The 21,485-nt window shown below is 49.1% G+C and overlaps 2 protein-coding genes across 17 annotated transcripts in view; one reads left to right on the forward strand and one right to left on the reverse strand.

Annotated features, from left to right (window-relative positions):
• Slc39a11 (solute carrier family 39 (metal ion transporter), member 11) overlaps positions 1-21,485 on the reverse strand; it is a 405,350-nt gene that overhangs the window by 363,025 nt on the left and 20,840 nt on the right. The window contains exon 2 of one of the 15 annotated variants that reach the window (XM_017314742.2): positions 5,509-5,604. The exons of the other annotated variants lie outside the window; for them this stretch is intronic. The gene's annotated coding sequence lies outside the window, so the exon portion shown is untranslated. The remainder of the gene's footprint in view (positions 1-5,508; positions 5,605-21,485) is intronic. 15 annotated transcript variants of the gene reach the window in all.
• Sstr2 (somatostatin receptor 2) lies at positions 11,452-18,153 on the forward strand. Of its 2 annotated transcripts, NM_009217.5 has the most exons (3): positions 11,452-11,747; positions 16,292-17,374; positions 17,714-18,153. In NM_009217.5, the coding sequence occupies exons 2-3, from the start codon at positions 16,382-16,384 to the stop codon at positions 17,759-17,761; spliced, it is 1,041 nt and encodes a 346-aa protein (NP_033243.2). In that variant the 5' UTR covers positions 11,452-11,747; positions 16,292-16,381; the 3' UTR covers positions 17,762-18,153. The 2 variants fall into 2 exon arrangements, with proteins under 2 accessions (NP_033243.2, NP_001036071.1); NM_001042606.3 differs by having other exon boundaries at positions 16,292-18,153.

Raw genomic sequence — 21,485 nt, forward strand, 5'->3', positions numbered from 1 at the left:
AGTTCGAGGCCTGGTCTACAAAGTGAGGCTATACAGAGAAACCTGTCTCGAACAAACAAACAAATTCTGTCAACATGATGAGAAATGTAATAACACACAAGGGTTCTCCAACACCAGAGCCACACCTACGTGTGTGTGGGGGGGGGGGGGGAAGGGCATGACATCTTAAAACAAAACAAGAATTAGGAACAAAATATCATACAGAGGGCCTAGAGAGTTTTTTTCCAGAGGGGCTGGAGAAATGGATCAGCAGTTCTCAGCAACCACATGGTGGCTCACAACCATCTGTAATGGGATCCAATTGAAGAGAGCAACAGTGTACTCATACGTAGAAAATAAATAAATAAATCTTTTAAAAATATATATAAGTAAAACAACAGAAATAAAGAGAAAAAAAATTAAGCCAAGGGAATGAAAAATGAGGTGTAGCTGCAGAATAAAAACACCAGAAAAAAAGAAAGTAAAGAGAGGGTATTCCAAGCACCTAAAGTAACAATAGAATAGGGTTTGGTTCTCGGCACTCCCAAATGGTGACTCACAACCATCTGTAACTTCAGTTCCAGGGACTCCATGGCCCCTTCTGGCCTCTATGGGCACTGCATGCACATAGCGAGCAAACCCCTGCACACATAAGATAAAAGTAAATAAATCCTTATAAAATGCAAAATATGCTTTATTAAGCCTCTCTTTTTTAAAAAAAGAGAGACTAAGGAATGTGCTCAAGTTTGGGGGCACAGGGCTTTACAGAGCCCTCAGGAGGCTCTTGAGGTCAAGGCAAACCTGGTCTGCAGAGCAAGTTCTAGGCTAGCCAGGACCACAGATCGAGACCCTGTCTCAAACAAAAGGTGGAAGGAGCCTAAGGAATCGCACTTGAGGCTGTGCTCTGATCTCTACATGTATACACACAAACACGTGGACACACACACACTTCAGAAAAGCTCTCCCCCCACCCCTGATTCAGGAAGTGAAATATCATCACTACCATCACATCAACACGGGTGGTGTCCCAGGGGGTGTGAGTAACATAGGCTACTTGTACCAGGGACTCAGATCATCTCTGAGTCTGGCTGTAATATAGTCTTCCTCTGAAACACCAGTGGTACTCAACCTTCCTCACGCTGCGACCCTTTAATATAGTTCCTCATGCTGTGGGGAACCATGACATTATTTTCGTTGCTACTTCATAGCTGTCGTTTTGCTACTGTTATGAATCATAATGTAAAGATCTGTGTTTTCCAAAGGTCTTAGGTGACCCCAGTGAAAGAGCCATTTGACAGCGCTCCCCATCCCCAGGGCATTGTGACCCGCAGGTTAAGAACCACTGCTCTGGAGGTGATGCTCCACCCGCATAGCCAAGTAAAACAAGCCCAGAATGAGGCAAGGAAGCCAGGCCTGAAGAGATGGCTCAGTGGCCAAGAGCACCGGCTGCTTTTCTAGAGGACCCAGGTGGGGTTCCTGCCACCCTGACGGCCATCTGTAACCTGTAACGCCAGCCCCAAGGGAATTCGATGCCTTCCTTCTTCTGCAACACCTGTGCTAAATAGATATGCGTGCAGGCAAAACACTCGCACACATAAAATAAAAAGAAGTGCCTTTCAGAGTAAGAGAAGAGTAACACAATGACCAAACCCGCAACTGTCAGAATTTGAGAATGAAGCAATCGCCGGGCGGTGGTGGCCTTTAATCCCAGCACTCGGGAGGCAGAGGCAGGAAGATTTCTGAGTTCGAGGCTAGCCTGATCTACAGAGTGAGTTCCAGGACAGGTACACAGAGAAACCCTGCTGTCTCGAAAAAACAACCAAAAAAAAAAAAAAAAAAGAATCAATCATTGACAGAGCCTTAGAAAAGTAAGCAGAGAGAAAAAAAAATCAGAACAGAGGTAATCATTAACGCAGGGAAAACAAAAGGCTCTGCAAGAAGGAGAAACCAGCAGACAAGAGCTCTTGACTCAGCCTTAAACATTTACATAGTTACAAAAAACAAACAAACAAACACTGACTCCCGGTTTGAGGGAAAGAAAATGAAGGAATCCGGGAGATTTCAAAGTATTGAGTTAGGCATCTTTTACAGTGGGAAGTCAACAGTATCTAAGAAAGAAAATTCAAAAAAAAAAATAGAGAGAGAGGTGCCTGTGCGCCATTTACAACACATTTAAGTAAATCAATAGGAAAAAAATAGCAGAAATAATTAGAATTGCCTGTCCTTGAGAGGGTACCTGAAGTGGAGGGGCGGGGTGGGGCCGTGCAGCCGGTCCTCAGCAGCCTACTCCTGCCCTTTGCCTCTCTAAAACATCTTCATCTATAACTTAATAAACAGAAAGCTCAACTCAAATCAGAAGGTTTTACTGGCCAAACAAATCCTGCTACTGCCCCGTATTAAAGCTTGGCTCATATAATCAGCATATATTTTACTATTTATGCCTCAAATTGCAGAGAATGATGTAAGTTTAGGAGACATTAACCAGGATGACTAATCCAAGCCCACCAGGCAGCCTCTATCCACACAGGAGGCCAAAGCTGCCCTCCCTCCCAGCCCACCACACAAGTGCATCAAGTAGTCACAAAGTCATGTTCCACTAATTGCTTTTTGACAAACCGCCAGCTTTGTGGCAAAGTACCAAAAACAGGGACAGAAACAGCTTTAGACATAAGAACCCTGGAGCCTCTCTTGTAAGAACCCATGAAAAACACCCGATTTCTGGAAGAGCCACAGAGGCAGAGGCATCCCGAATCTATAAATACCTCCCGACATGTTTCCTGCTACTGATTCAAGACTCGAGGTGAAGATTTATGGCTTTCCTGGTCTCAAGAGTACGACTGTCAGAAGTTCAACCTCAGGGCTTAGAAAACAAGATTTCTCCCTTTTCTCTGATATACTTTTTGTTTGTATGTTGACTGGGTGGATGGATGGATGGATGGATGGATGATGAATAATGGATGGATGGGTGGATGGATGATGGATGGATGGATGAATAGATGGATGGATGGATGGATGAATAGATGGATGGATGGATGGATGGATGGATGGATGGATGGGTGGGTGGATGGATGGGTGGGTGGGTGGATGGTGACTGGATGGAGCTGCATGGATGGGTAGATGGGTAAAATAGACTGGATGGATGGATAGATGAAGGTGCTTATACCTACATAGGAACATAACATAAAGAGAGAGTCTTCACAGGCTCATATAATCCATTGTCCATTGTGAGTTTTAGGCTGGTGTTTTGTTTGCACCGATCGTATTAGAACTGTACATCGAGTGAGTGGTTGCTATTTCTATAGATCCAGTGAGTGGTTGCCATTTCTAAACAGTCTAAGTCAACTTACGCTCGGAAGCGCTTGTCCTAGAAAACTAAATATGCATTCTGAGCCACCACTGCCAAATCACTTTTTGGAATTTGTCCTTGAAAATTCAACTTGGAGCTGAAACCACAAAGTTCAGAGCAGAATGTTGGTGCCGCCTCTTCATGGGGGAGGTGGACCTAAGTCTAGATACAGCCTAAGTCTCTTAAGTCGCTTAGACATTTTTATATGCTGTGCATATATATGTAGCATAAACATCGTTTGAGCTCTGTTTGAGTAAGCTTACTAAGTCCGTCTGCAGAGTCATGCCTCTTCTAAGTGTAAGGACTTCTCCTAAGCCTGGCACCCCATTATTCAAAACAGTTACATATCTTAGCTGGCAAAACAAACAAACAAACAGGATCGGCATGCTTCCTAACTCCCAAATAAAACAGTCTTTCTGGAGAGAGAGATTGAGTGTCTGAAGTAGCATGGAGAAATGAGGCCCTGGCAGCAGCCACCGGGCCAATCTGTTTAGAAGAGATCCAGTCACAGGAGAGCAACTGGGGGAGGGAGCAGGACAGAAGCACACCATAGCCCTTTCAGGGGGCCGGGGGCGAGGGGTGGACAAGAGAAGACAGATAATGACTCGCAGGATGAAGAAGCCTCCCACAGCCCCTCCCTGAACTGGCCATCTGTTCTGGGGCCCCAGAGCAGGCGAGTACCGTGAAGCTTGGGGACTAGCAGCCGGACCACCGAACAAAGTCAACCAGCCAGCTGTCCCACGAGGGGAGAAGCTACCATTGAACTGTCACTTTGGAAAGTAGCCAGAGCCCATCCCTGGTCACCACCCAACTGAACAAAGCCCCCTCCTGGTCCTGCAACTGAAATCCGGGGCTCTAGGGAGCCCACTCCTGTGTCACTGTGAAGGGAAGGGCAAGTGCTTCCGGCCTCCAAAGCACTCGGCAGACACAGGCAGGCGGCTCCTGGCAACAGCCTTTCAAGAGCCTGCCCACATCCACTTGGGTAACACCGCTCTTTCTATCAGACTTTCTTCTGCCAGACGCGGGATACAGGAGGCGTCTGTACTCTCAGCTACTTGTGAGGCCGAAGTAAAAGAATCCAGCAGTTCCGCTCTCCAGGAGGGCCATGTCTCTGAAGCCAATCCCTTATAAGAGCTCCTGACATTCTCTCTCCCCATCCATGGTGACTCTTCCCTAAATGGCACCGCGGCCATCATTCTGAGTCACTTCTCAAGAATGGCAGAAGGACAGAGAAAGAAGAAGAAGAGAAAAAGCACAGCTGTAGAGGGGCCTTTTGGGTTCCATTCTGCAGGGCTGGAGCTGAGAACAGGGTAGACTCCGAGAGGAGTTCTGTGTGCTCACGCCACCCTGAGGCCGGCATGGGAACTGCAGCTCATAGGGTTTAAAGCCCCTTCCTTCCAGGGTTCTCTTTCTACAGTCTCAGATTCTCACGGTAAACCCAGGTCTGAAAATATGAAATGAAAATTCCAGAAACGAGTCATTCACAACTTAGAAAAACTTTTCTTATATCCTACTATATTATCATATCTCATTATTAGTTTTTATTGTTCTTTTTTTTTTTTACTATGCCTACTTTTTTCTGGTTGTTTGTTTGTTTGTTTTTCGAGACAGGGTTTCTCTGTGTAGCCCTGGCTGTCCTGGAACTCACTCTGTAGACCAGGCTGGCCTCCAACTCAGAAATACACCTGCCTCTGCCTCTCAAGTGCTGGGATTAAAGGTGTGTGCCACCACTGCCCAGCTATGCCTAAATTTTAAAAAGTTTATTGTTAGGGCTGGTAAGATGGCTCAGCGGGTAAGACCACTGACTGCTCTTCTGAAGGTCCTGAGTTCAAATCCCAGCAATACTTGGTGGCTCACAACCACCTGTAACAAAATCATCTGAAGTCAGCTACAATGTACTTATGTATAATAATAAATAAATCTTTGGGCCTGAGCAAGCAGAGTTGATGGGAGTGAGTGGGGTTGACTGGAGTGAGCAGAGGTCCTAAAAAGTTCAATTCCCAACAACCACATGAAGGCTCACAACCATTTGTACAGCTACAGCGTACTTACATACGTAAAATAAATAAATCTTTTTTAAAAAAAGTTTATCATTGAGTACATAGCTGGAAGTAAAACCTTACATAGGGTTCGGTACTGGGTGGCAGTCTCAGAGAGCAACCCCCACAGAGATAGGAAAATACCTGTCAGTCTGCTGTAGTTACTGTAGCAATTCTCAGCTTTTGCTTGCTAGGGATAGAGGCCCTTCAGCAGTAGAAATGTCTGACTCCAAGCTGGAGCTAGAATCCACAAAGAAAAGAAACACAATTCACCACCAACACCATGCCATCATCTCCACCTGGAGACCTTCCATGGGTTTGTACCTCCCCCTCCCCCCCACCCCCACAAAGTCATGTCAAAATGCAAATGTGAGTGTCCCATTAAGGAAAGGATGTCCTTTTATTTGCTCTAGGACAGGAAGAAATGGGCAAGGACAGTGTTCAGAGCAGCGAGGGGACAGAGCAGGACTCCTCGCAGAATCCCCTGACTCCTGGTGGCACACAGGCATGTGGACTCAAGGAAGGAGGAGGATCCCATCCGAAGCCTCCATTGTATCCCTGAGCCCAAGCAACACTGACTCCTCACACTAGGTGCAAACAGGGCCTCGGAGAGCCACGCACAGCTTCTGGACCATTTGTGGGCTGCGGTGACTCTCGCAAGCTGAGACAAACCATTCCTGTAAGACGCAGCATGCTTAGGGTGGGAACTGACCAGAAGGCAGAGATGCTGCCCTCCTATCCTGGTTCTATCACACCCGAGGGCACAGGCTAGGTGACAGATTCTAAAACTCTGGTCTGGTGCAGCAGCACAGAGCTTCCCAAGGCCTTGTGCCTGCCCCCACTTACACAGAGGTGAGGGTCTCAGGCTGGAACTGCAATGAAGCTCAAAATGACTCTAGAGTGAAAAGAGACCTAGTTACTTGGGGGCTGCCCCGGGGCAGTCTTCTTTCTCCATCATCTAAAACAAAGAGATTTAGCTTCTGGGGCACCTCCTTTCCAGCTCACAGTGGAACCACCCGAAGAGCTCCAAAGTGCTGAGCCGGACGAATCAGGATATCTCAAGAGCAGAGCTAACACAATCTTCCTTATAAAAAGTCTCAGCTGCCTCTGCACAGGCGGGCAGAAGTCCCACCCTATAATTAAGTGTTCTTTCTCCCCTCTGCCCGAAGAGTAGCAGATCACCCTCCTGCCCTGCAGGTGACAATCGGACAGTTCTGAGCAGGAAATCAGCTCAGGGGAGGACCAGATAACTGGTCAGAACCCCAGAGTATTTGGGAACTAGTCAGAACCCATCTACAAAGACTTCCTGAAGCTAAGGACAACTGCAGATAACTAAAACCATGCTGGAGACGGCTCAGTCCGTTAAGGGTTTGCTGTGTTTGAGTATCTGAGTTTGATCCCTAGAACCCACACTTAAGGGGTGGGCCGGAAAGTATGGTGGTGCGTGGCTGAAATGCCCGTGCCAGGAAGCGGAGACAGGTGCATCCCTTGTGCTTGACAGCAGGGCAAGCATACTGGTTGAGTCCCCAGTTGTGGTTATTACAGGGGGAGGGGGGAGTGAGAGGGGGGAGGGGGGGAAGGGAAGGGGAGGGGAGGGGGAAGGGGAGGGGGAGGGGGAGGAAGAGAGAGAGAGAGAGAGAGAGAGAGAGAGAGAGAGAGAGAGAGAGAGAGAGGAGAGGAGCTACCCATTAGGGGAATAGTTCCTCTTCCATCTGATCAAGTTGTACAAGATGGATCTGCCAGCCTCTGTTGCTCTGGGTAACTGCACTGTGGGTACTCACAAAGCAGGCAGCTTGAACTGGTAGCTTTGCAACCCTGAAGAACTCAGTCTCTCTGTGCCTTGGTTGGTCCATTCAGAAAAAGGAACACTGATTGGGCTTTGAAAGACTGCAGTGAGGATGCCAAGAAATAACACAAAGGAGCCGGGCATGGTGGCTCACGCCTTTAGTCCCAGCACTCAGGAGGCAGAGGCAGGCGGATTTCTGAGTTCGAGGCCAGCCTGGTCTACAAAGTGAGTTCCAGGACAGCCTGGGCTATACAGAGAAACCCTGTCTCGGAAAAAAAAAAAAAAGAAAAAGAAAAAAGAATTAACACAAAGCATCCAGTGCAGCACGGGGTAAGCACTCAATATGTGTTCAAATGGATTCATAGGAAGGTTCTCGGAGCTAAATCAAGTGTGAAACACTGGGGTAGATAAAGGCCAGCCAGTTTCTTACCTCAAGATGTCTTCAAATGACCAAATGAATGGTGCCAGTGGCAGTACCAGAGGTATTCAGGGTTACTGAGATCATAGCCTTGTGCCCCATGCAAGCCAATGGGCCAGGAATGAATGGCACCTCGTGGTGTTCTCAGGAGGCACACTGCACCTGCAAGGCAGGTGTGATGGCCACCCTTTCTGAGCTGTCCATGCTCTCCCCCTGAAGGGCCTGTGACAGATGAGCACTCCAGTAAGGACCAGGGAATGTCCTTGGAGACAGCTTGCTCTTTGCCAACTCTCACCGAGGACTTGTTCCAGGATGAGTGATGAGGAACCTTGTTATGTTAACAGGCATGACAGACGAGGGGAAGAGAGATGCTCAGGCTGGTAGTGGGGAAGGACTCCCTCCCCTCATCCAGGGTTTCATAGCCTGACACTGTCAGCCAACTCGACTCCTGCCTTTCTAGTCCCTGGCTGAATGATCTTGGGCAAGTCACTTGGCATCTCTGAGTCTGGTTTTCTCACTTACACAACTACGTGGCATTGGCTTTCTTGATCAGAGGCTCCGAGGTCCCTCTTGGGACCAGCATTCTTAATGCACTTCCAGCAAGATGGAGAAGGAAGTAGGAAGAGGAGAGAGAGAAGGGATTCTGAGGAGCAGTTTCCAAGGAGGTTCCATAAGCAGGGAGAGAGAAGGGAAGAAAGGGGCTCCTGTCACCCCTGCTGAATCTAAAGAGACCTCAAGCCCTCTAGGCCAATGGGCATGTCCTTAAAAATTCATGGTAATCACATGCCATAGTTTCCAAACAAAACATCAAGTCCAGGTGTGGCCTCACAGACCTGCAGTCCCAGCTCTTGAGGCAGAGGCAGAGGCAGAGGCAGAGGCAGAGGCAGAGGCAGAGGCAGAGGCAGAGGCAGAGGCAGAGGCAGAGGCAGAGGCAGAGGCAGAGGCAGAGGCAGAGGCAGAGGCAGAGGCAGAGGCAGAGGCAGAGGCAGAGGCAGAGGCAGGAGGCAGAGGCAGAGGCAGTCAAGGATCGTCACATGTTTGAGGCCAGCCTGAACTACACAGTGAGTTCCAAAGCACCCCACATTTAACATGCTGCAGCTTAAGGGGCCTTGCTCTTTCTCCATCCATAGAAATGTCACATGTGCAGATGACAGACCCTGTGCCAGATGCCTGGCCTGCCATTCAACACCACCAATCAATCCAGTTCTCCTATGCCTCACACGTTCCTCTAAGCTAAACTGCTTCCACCATAAGCTAAACTGCAACATTTGCTTCCACCAAATGGACAGCAGAGGAACAATTGCTCTCCATTTAGTTGATAAAGCCTCTAAGCGACCAGACAGAATGACCTACTTGAGAGTTCCCGGTCCGTTGTCTGCTGAACTCCCAGGCCATTACCGTTCTTCATTTCCTGCCACCTAGCGTCCCTCTGGTAAGTGCAAAAATGAAGAGGTGTTTGTTTCATTGGCTTAAAGATACCAAGCAAGGGGCTGGAGAGATGGCTCAGTGGTTAAGAGCACTGACTGCTCTTCCAGAGATCCTGAATTCAATTCGCAGCAAACAAGCAGCTCACAACCATCTGTAATGGGATTGGATGCCCTCTTCTGGTGTGTCCGAAGAGAGCTACAGTGTACTCACATACATAAAAATAAATAAAAAATCTTTAAAAAAAAAAAAAAGATACCAAGCAAGCCAGTGAGGAGGTTATCTCTTTTGCAACCCGTGTATTTTTCTGGTTCAAGGTCTCGTTACATAGTTACTAAAGGAGCTGTTGAGGAAGGACAGGCCTGCGGCAGATTGCTGGGTGGGTGTCAAAAGGGCAGGGTATTGTCAAACCAGGATTGGGAACTCAAACCTGGAGGCTGGAGGGGCGGTGCAGCGAAGCCAAAGGTGATCTCAGAGCTCTGTGGAGGCATTCACAGGTCGGGGGAGGGGAGAGAGGCACACAACCGGACCGGACAAAATCAATAATTGTTCTAGATGACCTTTTCTGCTCTCAAGGTCAAAGTGTTCAGATCTCACGGGGCCCAGCTGCAAAAGAGATAGGCATGCCCTGGTTTCATCTATCCATTGGGGCTGAGCCTGGCAGACCTGACTCTGAGAGAGCTGAGGGAAGACTTCCCAAGTGCACGGAGGGTGGATTTTATTGTGTGTGCTCAGCATGTTAAGAGCATACAGAAATGATCCCCACGTTGTTTGGGAAAGGATTATTTAGCTGATAAGGACAGCCTGCTTTTTTGCTGGTGGTGTTGATATGGAACCAAAAGTACAGAAACCAAAAAAACCTGTACACTGCCCCCTGGGGGTCACCTTGTGTATGAGAGAAGGAACTACTGAGAACCAGGGGTTCCTGTTTTTGAATGAGCTATTTTGCTAGACAATACACAAACTGCAGCAACAGGTGACGAACTTTTACAAGGTCTCATGACACTCGAAGAGAGCCGAGCTCAGAATGGACACTTCCTGGCTCTTCATCCTTCTCTGTTCCCGGAAGGGTTTTTAACTAGAGGGGGCAATAGGCATTGTAACAACTGTGTCTCAGGGAGGAGGAGGCCTGAGCTCACTCAGGGCCCCTTCTTTCCCCCAGGGCCACTCCCCTCGTTCTGAGAGCTGCACTATTCAACCCTTCAACCCCGCCCATAAAAAAACCTAAAGACAAGCCAACCCACACAACACTAGGACCCGACAACCACTGCTTCAATCTCCATCAAGTCCACAGAGCCCACACATCTCGTAGAGATGGTGCCAGTGAGCGACACTCTGACTTACAAGAATTCCGGGCTGCTTTTACCTGCTGCCTGGCTCCCTGTCAAAACTCACCGCACATACACAACTCCTGGATTTATGCTTTTCCCCGATGAACCCGCAAGCAGATCAAAAACAGGATGGCTGCATCAGGACCCACAGAGAAAGCTAATCGGGGGGGGGGGGGTTTGTTTTCTGATTTTTCATGTTCTAGAAACCACCAGGGTGCACTCACTGTCTCTGTCTGTCTGTCTGTCTCTGCCCCTCTCTCTCTCCTCTCTCTCCCCTCTCTCTCCTCTCTCTCTCCTCTCTCTCTCTCTCTCTCTCTCTCTCTCTCTCTGGGGGAGTGTTAAGAGGTGAAGGAAGGGAGGCTACAGGATTGATTATGACTTATTAAACTATTGGAACATCGGCTGAATCATCACAGTCAAAAAATAAATAGCTGCAACTTGATGCGACACATCTCCCACTTCTTGTGAGTCCCTCCTTGCTCCCGCAGAGCGCCACAGCGCGCGTAGGCGGAACGGTTGGGCTGGGGCTGGGTCAGACCAGCAAGCAGTGACTGACGGGCTAAATTAAAGCTAGAAGAGACTGCATGGCCCGGGGCCTCCAGTTGGGAGAGCGGTGGAGCCCGCGGAGCCTGCTGGCTGCAGGAACTGAAGCCAGGTGCCCCGCGCTTGCACACCTGCAGGCGCCTGCACGGGAGACACGCTTGCTGCTGTCACCCCTTTTTCCTCTGCCCTTAGCCTGACTCTGCAACCTGTGCCCTGTTCCCGGGACTGGACCGTGGTAGGCACGGCTTTGCAAACTTGAGAACACGTCTTAAAGGTCCCGGAGCTAGTCTAGGTCACCCAAGTCGCCGCACCAGCTGCCTGGAATTTGTTGGGTAAAACCAGACCGAGTCACTGAAATCGGAAAGAAAGCCACGCGCGCCCTCATAGGGAGGAGTCGTGGAGACACTGACATCGCTTCACCATCCAACAGCATCAAGGTCTGCTGTCTTATCCTGGGCCACCCGCAGGTTTTCTCCACTCTGCTCACCGGGTCCAACAGGACCCGGCAGGCGGAGCCAAGCTGCCGTGACGTCACGGGCGGGGGCGTGGGGAAGTGTGCCCAGGGGCTGCCACCCGCCCGGGCCACTGCTAGCGGCGCAGCCACCGGCGCGCTCGCGAGGCCACCGGCGCCTGGAGCACCAGTCCGCGGCTGGGCGTCAATGATCTACAGGCCAAGCTAGCTCTCTCGGGGCCCGGGCAAGCTCTCTCAGACGCCAGAAGGGCCAGCACGAGCCAGCCAAGGAAGCTGGGAGCCCCGGGAGCCACTGCTGAGCGCCAAACACCCGCTAAGCCTGCTGTGCTCCTGGACGCCCAGCTGGGTAAAAGAACAGCTTCTGGGTGCTAGAGAACACAGGGAAGCGAGTGCTCGAGGAAAACCAAGGTGAGGGGTGCCAGTGTGCATACGCGTGTGTCACCGTGAGATGGAGGGAGGGACAAGCACACTTTGGGCACCTGCATGCATCTGTTCTGGGGATAGACCGCCGATCCCGGCGACCTGCACGTTGGTCCCGGCGCGCAAATTCTCTGTTTTTGTGCCTTTGGAGGTGACAGGTGGATGAAAGATGCATATCGTGGTGTCTGGGGTGGAAAGGTAGTGTGTTCTGGGACGGATTTGTTCTCAAAGAAAATGCCCAAGTACCGTGGCGTGTGCCCTGCGTGTCCGATGGGGACAACTTGTTTCCTAGCCACCTGCGAAACAGCCCTGGTCCGAGGAAAGAGACACCAGCTAAAGGAGAAGGGACATGCCAAGTGCCACCACAGGGTCCACAGTCTGAGACCTAAGTTAGGGAGGGACAGTGATGGGGACGTCACCGAAAAAGAAGGAAAGCAGATTCTTCAGGGCTCTTTATCGCCCTGATGGGGAGGCAGCCCAAATTCGTCTGCGGTCAGGTCCCCCTCCCTCCCCCCCCCCCCCACCCGCCGCCCTCAGGCAGAGAATCTGTCTAGATTGGAGAGAACCAGCTACTGAATGGTCAGGTCCCCAAGCGACTGTCAGCGCTCCTAGCTGCCCCTGGCACCTCAGTCCCCTCTGCGTTTCGAAGCTGGACATTGCAGGCACCGCAATCCACTCTCCCTCAGTCTGCCTAGAAACGGTAAAGATCCCTTAGGGAACACGTTGTTTCCAGAGTCAGCGAGTTATGACCCTAAATATTTTCCTCACACTAACTCCATCGTCCTGAGCCTCGCTTATCTACCTTCGCCCCAATGGCGAGGGGCACTCTAGCATCGTGGTGGGCTACACAGGGCTGCTGCAAGTTCCAACCTCAGATTCTTGGAGGGGTGTGTGTGTGTGTGTGTGTGTGTGTGTGTGTGTGTGTGTGTGTAGGTGTCTGGTAGGCTTGGAGATGGGGAGGTCTTGAGGGCTCACAACAGAAAGATGCTGGAAAGAAACTAAACCCACCTGTCCCTCCTCTAGTTGTGGAGCAGTCTGTGGGAGGGAAAGAGGGGGTTCCTGAGTGGAAACCCTTCTTTCCATCGGAGCCAGGGGACGCCACCCACCAAGCTACAGGCCAGTATTTAGCAGCAAAGCAGAGAGCCTGACTTCCCAGGGCATTTAATTTAAGCACAATTCAACAAGTATCGCCCGGTGGCATTTGCAATTCACTTGCAGTGAGATGATTGGAAAAGGAAAAGACGCCACTTGGAGGTCTTGGGCTTGTTACATAGGGCGCCTAGGTTCTAAGCTCGTGTCTTCCTCAGACATGGGGTTCCCAGCATATGACCTCCACCCACCTTCCCAGACTTCCCTCCCCAAAGTGGAGATGTGTCTCAGCTCATTTCAGAGAAAGGTGACACCCCCTCCACACACACCCCTAGACCCCCCGCCATTCATTCTGGTTCTGCACAGTGAGGGCTGAAGAAACACATCCGGCCTTGTCCCACCTCTGTCTTCCTCTTTCCCCTCCTCTTCCTCCTCCTCCCCCTCCCCCACTCCTCCTTTTGGCTTTAGACAGGGATTCTACAGCCCAGGGGAGGTCTTCAGTCCTAGTCAGACATTGAAGTACCCTATCACTGTCCATAGATGGCATGAGCTCCTGGTTACTGTGAGGTCTCACTGTAGGGAGCCTGAATAGGATTCTGGGTCTATAGAATTAAGTCACTGACAAGATGAGAAAGAAGGGGGTGGGGGGAAGACAGGGGAAATAACCCAAGTTAATCTGGGGATACTAAAAGGAGTTTCTTTATGGCTTCTGGTTGTAATGGCTGCCTGCTTCTGCTTGCTTACCCAATGTAGACACAATGCCATGGGTCCCCAAAATGCAAATGCGAAAATCCTAGACCTCACTGACCAAGCATGTGCTGGGGAAATTACTGCAGAAAGAAAAGCCAGGCCATCACTTGGCCGTGAGAACGAATCAGAGACAGAGGTGGGCACGAATCAATCGCACCTGCCTGTTGCTTGCTACATCTTTAACATCCCTGCAGCCTCGACCAGTGTTAGGCAATCACTTGGAGAAGCCCTCTGCTTCAATGAAACGTGCTCAGGCACGTGAACTAGAGATGCTGGACACTTCGGCCCTTGACCAGTTCTTCTCTCCCTGGCTGGACCTCCTGTCCCAAACGCTTACCTAACTCTTCCTACACCCAAGACCCAGCCCCTAACTTCCTGAGAAGCCCCCTGGGAAGGGCTGTGTCCTGACGCTCACATCCTTTATTCATAGGCTCATTTCCACGCAATTCACATGTTATGTGACTTGGTGCCCTTCCCCCCCCCCATTGAAGTATTAGCTGCTGGAGGTGCCCAGCACAGACAGTGACACACACACACACACACACACACACACACACACATTTTATAACTGTGATAGATAGCTTAATTGTGGGTTGACCTGGTGCTTCACATCTTAAGCCAAGCCAACAGAATTCTCATTATTTTCTCAGCATGGAGGTCACTTGAGCCAGTGGCTTCCAACTAAGGCCTAAGGTACCAGCCACCAGCTTCGACCCACTGAGCATCAGCTGGGACATGGTGAAAATCACAGAAGACTTGGGGCCAGCTGGTTCTCGTCCAAGTGCTCACTCCACCAAGCACTTTAACTCTCTAAGCCTCAGTTTCCACTGAGGGAGGACGGAATCCTCACCTCCTGGGGACAATGGGGACAATGGGTGTGACTAGACTCCATCCGGTTTTTTATTTTATTTATTTATTTATTTATTTATTTATTTATTTATTTATTTATTTATTTCGTGTATGTGAGTACACCATTGTTCTCTTCATACACACCAGAAGAGGCACCGGATCCCATTACAAATGGTTGTGAGCCACCATGTGGTTGCTGGGAATTGAACTCAGGACCTCTAAAAGAGTAGTCAGAGCTCTTAACCATCTCTCCAGCCCAAGAAACACTTTAATTCTTGATAGATAAATAAATAAATAAATAAATAAATAAAAGCATCTTTGACATTCATGAAAAGCCTACATCCCTCCCCTAGTTCCCTGGGTTTTTTTTTTTTGTCCTAAGTCAGAGAACTGCAGGCAAAAGGTCTTTAGGAGAGAGCCTTCCCAAGCAGAGATGGAGTGGAGAATGGAGAACATTGATGTTACAAAATCAGAACCAGGAGGAGGAGAAGAGAAAGAGGGGGAAGAGAAGAGGGAGGAAGAGGAGAGGGCCTAAAGCATCATTAAAAAAAAAAAAAAAGCCAGACTCTTACTTTTAATATTGAAGACTATAACTTGATTCACTGTGTAGGCAGGCTTCAATAAATTAGAGATAATGAGACAGTAGACGGGGGGAGGTAACGTTTATGAGGCTCTGATTATAAGCCTGCACAATGCTAGGATTTGCACACACTTTCTCTTGTTTAACCTTCATGACACCCCTGTGTTGACAAAGGAGAGTTACAGCAGTTAAGGGCTGGGCATGGGGTCACGTGGGGCTCAACTCTGGAGCCAAAGTTTGTTCTCCCTTTAACTTCTTGAGTTTTCCCACCACGGGGGCGGGGGTATCTCTGATGGTGGCAGACATCAAGCCAGCATAGAGTTGTTCTTGGGGTCCCCAAATGCTGGTGTCAGACTCCTCCAGGGACAGGGGCTGAAACCCTCCAAGATCTGCCTTTTTCCAGTCTGGATCGGTCAATTCCTTAGGGGTCAAAGTCTATGTGTTTGAAGCCATAGCCGTCTGCCACATGTGTGTCATCTAGGATGATGGTTTAACTCAAACCCTTCCCCCACCATTGAAAAAAAGACCTCAAAAAGTCTTCAGGCTGACAGGTGGGCTGGCAGCTAGACAGAAAAAAAAAAAAAAAAAAAAAAAAAACTTGCTTTTCAATTGAAAAATGCATAGAAGGGGAACAAGGGATTGGTAGCTCACTGTGACTCCAAACAGCAGAGGCCCAGGCATGGGAGTGCTACGCATGAAAGTCAGCTAAGGCTACATAGTGAGCTCCAGGCTAGCTCAGCTCAAGGAAGAAGGAGGAGGGGAAAGGGAGGAGGGAGAGAGGGGAGGAGGAGGAGGAAGAAGAGAGGAGGAAGAAGAAGGGAGAGAGGGAGTGATGTGGGAAGGAAAGAAAAGAAGGAAGGAGGGAGGAAGAGGGGGAGATGGCTCCGTCAATAAAGCACCTGACTTGCAAGCAAGAAGACCTGAGTTCAACCTCCAGAACCACATAAAACTGCCGGTATATTTGATACATATCTGTAATCACAGCCGTGGGGGAGGCAGACACAGGTGGATCTCTGCAGCTCACTGAACAGCTAGCCCAAGCTACATGGTGAAACATCATGACTCAAAAAAGGGTGAGGCTATCAAACCTATGTAAACACACACACACAAACACACACATACACCATGCAGCAGCACACATGAATACATGAAAAAAAAGAGGAATTGGGGGGGCATGGAACGTGAAACTAAGAAGATGAACAAGAAACAGAGGGAGCCTAAGTAGCCTGGGACTGACGGCTACTTTTTCTGCTTCTTTTCCCAGATGTCACAGTAGAATCTTGGCCCCCAGAGTCCTGTGAGGCGAGAGGAAGATCTCTAGGCAGCTTGGTTCTAGACGGAGTGGAAAGCAGCCATGGAGATGAGCTCTGAGCAGTTGAATGGGAGCCAAGTGTGGGTGTCCTCTCCATTTGACCTCAACGGCTCACTGGGGCCAAGCAATGGCTCCAACCAGACCGAGCCATACTACGACATGACAAGCAACGCCGTCCTCACGTTCATCTACTTCGTGGTGTGTGTTGTCGGGCTGTGCGGCAACACGCTGGTCATTTATGTCATCCTCCGCTATGCCAAGATGAAGACCATCACCAACATCTACATCCTTAACCTGGCCATTGCAGATGAACTCTTCATGCTAGGGCTGCCCTTCTTGGCCATGCAGGTGGCGCTAGTCCACTGGCCTTTTGGCAAGGCCATCTGCCGGGTGGTCATGACTGTAGATGGCATCAATCAGTTCACCAGTATCTTCTGCTTGACGGTCATGAGCATCGACCGCTACCTGGCCGTGGTGCACCCCATTAAGTCAGCCAAATGGAGGCGACCCCGGACAGCCAAGATGATCAATGTAGCTGTGTGGTGTGTGTCTCTGCTCGTCATTTTGCCCATCATGATATACGCCGGCCTCCGGAGCAACCAGTGGGGCAGGAGCAGCTGTACCATCAACTGGCCAGGCGAATCCGGGGCGTGGTACACAGGTTTCATTATCTACGCCTTCATCCTGGGGTTCCTGGTACCCCTTACCATCATTTGTCTCTGCTACCTGTTCATCATCATCAAGGTGAAGTCCTCTGGAATCCGAGTGGGATCATCCAAGAGGAAAAAGTCAGAGAAAAAGGTGACCCGCATGGTGTCCATCGTAGTGGCTGTCTTCATCTTCTGCTGGCTCCCCTTCTACATCTTCAACGTCTCTTCCGTGTCTGTGGCCATCAGTCCCACCCCAGCCCTGAAAGGCATGTTTGACTTTGTGGTGATCCTCACCTATGCCAACAGCTGCGCCAACCCCATCCTGTACGCCTTCTTGTCTGACAACTTCAAGAAGAGCTTCCAGAATGTTCTTTGCTTGGTCAAGGTGAGTGGTACGGAGGATGGGGAGAGGAGCGACAGTAAGCAGGACAAATCCCGGCTGAATGAGACCACGGAGACCCAGAGGACCCTCCTCAATGGAGACCTCCAAACCAGTATCTGAACAACCCAGGAACGCAACATGCACACACACTAGCCAAGCCCTGACTCCTGTCAGTGTGTCTCCCATTCCCTGGCTTCCCGCCTCCCCTATCCATCACACCCGGCTTCTAGAACAGAGCTGTGTTCTACACGCACCCCGTTCAGAGAACAGGATTTGAGTCTGGCTTGTCCGAAAGTATACCCCTCTGGTCACGTCTCCCCTAAAGTGAACGTTTTCGTGCAGGCAGACAATTCACAATCCGGAGCGGAAGACATCATTGCCTGGGTGTGACCTGGTGGAAAACAGCTGCCCGGCAGAAACCGGAAAAACCAAAACTAAATCAAAGTCCTGTGTGTATGTGTGCTAACACGTTACGTAAATCTTGTGATCTGATATTTACATTTGTATATTCTCCCCTCCCCGGTCACACAAACATGTCCCGTGTTTGTAAGCCCAAGTAGCTAGTTCGTGTGCGTCTAGTATAGGTGGACAGTTACCACAACGCTGAACCTGAAGAAAAGGACTCGCCACGTCACAGTCAGTCCAATCTAAGCTTCCAGCATCTGTCTTGCATGGGCCATCCCCAGACACTGGAGGAGCATGAGCAGTATGTATGTTCATAGGATAATATAATAATATGTTCATAGAATAATATAATAATACGTTTTTGTAAAAAAAAAAAATTGAAAGTAAGGTGGTTTTGTATTCTTTATCCTAGAGGGCCCCTGTCATATATATGGTCCTAGCCTCGCAGGCGCTGCACCTGCGCCAGGAAGGGTATTTCATCAATTTCAAACATGTGAAGTTGGAGTAAGAAGAGACAGTGAGAATATTCTGTGAGAGTCAGAATGTAAACTCGGGTTTGAATGTAACTCTCAGATACGATCAGTTATTCATTTACCCAAAAGGACTTTAAGGGTTGTGGCCATACCAAAATTGTAATGTTTGCCCATATGAAAATATCTTCCTCTCTACAAGCGTGCTCAGTTTCGCTGGGGTCACAGCATCTGAGATGAACACAAAGGTGATTAGAAAATGAATCGAAGCCGGGCGTGGTGGCGCACACTTTTAATTCCAGCACTTGGGAGGCAGAGGCAGGCGGATTTCTGAGTTCGAGGCCAACCTGGTCTACAAAGTGAATTCCAGGACAGCCAGGGCTACAGAGAAACCCTGTCTCGAAAAAAAAAGAAAGAAAGAAAGAAAGAAAGGAAGGAAGGAAGGAAGGAAGGAAGGAAGGAAGGAAGGAAGGAAGGAAGGAAGGAAGGAAGGAAGAAAGAAAGAAAGAAAGAAAGAAAGAAAGAAAGAAAGAAAGAAAGAAAGAAAGAAAGAAAGAAAGTGAATCGAGATGGGAGGCCGTGGGTTCAGAGCTGACCTGTGTAAACATGGGGGTTCCATTGCGAGAACACTTCAAGGGTGGGGGTGGGTTTTGTAGCAAGCCATTCCTGCTTTACATTGGCTAAACAAAGTCAGTTGCTGATTTCTTCCCCAGTTATATCTGCAGTGTGCCGCAGAAGGAAAATACTGGTGCTGAAGCTCTTGGACGTTTGCCCATCCCATGCCATTTATCAGGACGAAGCCTGCTTTGAGATCAGATTATAGATTTCTCTCCTCAAATTCCTTTCGCTTCGGAAACCATTGGGGAAGGGAGGGGTCAGGAGCCTGAGAGGCAAAAACCAGACTATGATTCCCATGGGGAAACAAATTTTCTCCTCAACACATACCTGTGCCTGTGTGAGTTCATACACACACACACACACACACACACACACACACACACACACACACAAATAATAATGAAAAGAAAAAAGAAGTAGAATTATGCCTTTAAGGGCAACCATGAAGTTGTCTTGTTTTTAATGCCAGGTAGGATTTCTTAATGAAAGAAAACAGAACTGTAATTCCACAACTCCTTAAAGGTGCTTTGGGTTGGCTTGTCCTTGGTTGGTTTGTTCTTGGGGACAGGTGGTTGTTATTTCTTCCTGTCTTATGTGTATGCAGTGGGTATGTGTGTTTATGCCTCTGTGTGTGTGTGTGTGTGCGCTCGTGTACTTATGTGTGTGCAGGCTGGAGGCTGATACTGCTACCTCCCTACATCATTGACTAACTTTACTGAGACAGGGTCTCTTGCTGAACGTGAAGCCTTCTGGTCAAGTGAGCCGGCTTGCCTCGAGGATCCCGTCTCCACCACTCAAGCTCCGGTTTTATAAATGGTCAGCCATGCCCAGATGAGTTTTATGTGCTCTGAGGATCCAGATTCATGTCCTCGCACTTGGGCAGCAAATGTGTTAACCAAATAAGCCGTCTCCCCAGCTCTCAGAGGTATTTTTATGTATTTATTATTAATGGGGGGGGGGGGGTTTGGCACACTTGCCGTGGCACATGTGTGGATGGATGTCTGAACAACTTTATGGGGCTGGTCCCTGCCTTCCACCTTTATGTGGGTTGTGGGGACCAAATTCAGGTCACCAGGCTTTGCTCAGCAAACGCCTTTACCTGTAAAGTCATCTCCCCAGCTCTCAAATATGATCTCTAGGGCTGGAGAGATGGCTCAGCGGTTAAGAGCACTGACTGATCTCCCAGAGGTCATGAGTTCAAATCCTAGCAGCTACATGGTGGCTCACAACTGTAATGAGATCTGGCGCCCTCTTCTGGGGTATCTGAAGATAGCTACAGTGAACTTCCGTATAATAAATAACTAGGCTGGAGCAAGGGGGGCTGGAGCAAGTGGGGGAAAAAATATGATCTCTAAAGAATTTTATACAAAGGTGTGCATTATGAAATTCACAGAAATGAAGACTCAGGAACAGTGCTTATGAAACAATTAAGGCCAGCTAAGAGCTGGGCGTGGTGGTGCACGCCTTTGATCCCAGCACTCGGGAGGCAGAGGCAGGCGGAGTTTGAGGCCAGCCTGGTCTACAAATTGAGTTCCGGGACACCAGGACAGCCAGGGCTATACAGAGAAACAAAAAAAAAAAAAAAAAAAAAAAAAAAAGGCCAGCTAAAGGAGTATACAGGTGTGTGCGGGTGTGTGTGTGTGTGTGTGTGTGTGTGTGTGAAGGTTGGGAGCCCCACCCTTCCCAGGCTGGGACCGCTGTGTCACCACCTTCCTCAGCTGTACATGCATGAGGTGTCATACAGGTAATGTAATGCTTGGATATGCTAAATAGGCTGTTCATTATTCATTAGATATGCTAATTAAGCGGTTCCTCACACCACGGGTGATATCTCCCTATTTGTGTACAAGAGACAAGAAACAATTCAGCCCTCAGCCCCTTGGTTGACCACAGCTGTAGGATATGAAGAAATTCAAGGGCAGGTATGTGGATGGTGCTACCCACTCCAGGTTCACAGTAAGCATGACACTTAGCATCCCGCATGTAGACTTCAACTGTACTTTAAAATGCCCTTTCTTCTTCTGGCTCCATAAGCAAGGGTTGTTGAGTGGTCAGAATGGCTGACTGCCCTACCCATGGCTAGCTTACCTTACTGGGCTGTGTTAATCTCCGACTATGTCAATACCACCTGGCTCCCAAAACTACTTGCTATTGCTTAGAAAGATACGTTCGGTGGGATTTATGATAGGCAAATAAATCACCCAAAAGGAAAAGTGCAACCATAAACCAAGACTACAGGAACAGTTGTTGCAAAAAGAAGAGGGAGGAGGAGGAAGAGGAGGAGGAAGAGGAGGAGGAGGAGGAGGAGGAGGAGGAGGAGAAGGAGAAGGAGAAGGAGAAGGAGAAGGAGAAGGAGAAGGAGAAGGAGAAGGAGAAGGAGAAGGAGAAGGAGAAGGAGAAGGAGAAGGAGAAGGAGAAGGAGAAGGAGAAGGAGAAGGAGAAGAAGAAGAAGAAGAAGAAGAAGAAGAAGAAGAAGAAGAAGAAGAAGAAGAAGAAGACAACGACGACAATGACAAGTGCATTCAGAAAAATCCCAGACTGTTACCAAAGGCAAAGTTAGTTACCAGTTCAGCCTCGGGCTGGCTTCTTGGCAGCCATAACAAATAGAGAGCCACTACTTC

This window comes from Mus musculus, chromosome 11 (assembly GCF_000001635.26).
Source record: "Mus musculus strain C57BL/6J chromosome 11, GRCm38.p6 C57BL/6J".
NCBI classification, from domain to species: domain Eukaryota; kingdom Metazoa; phylum Chordata; class Mammalia; order Rodentia; family Muridae; genus Mus; species Mus musculus.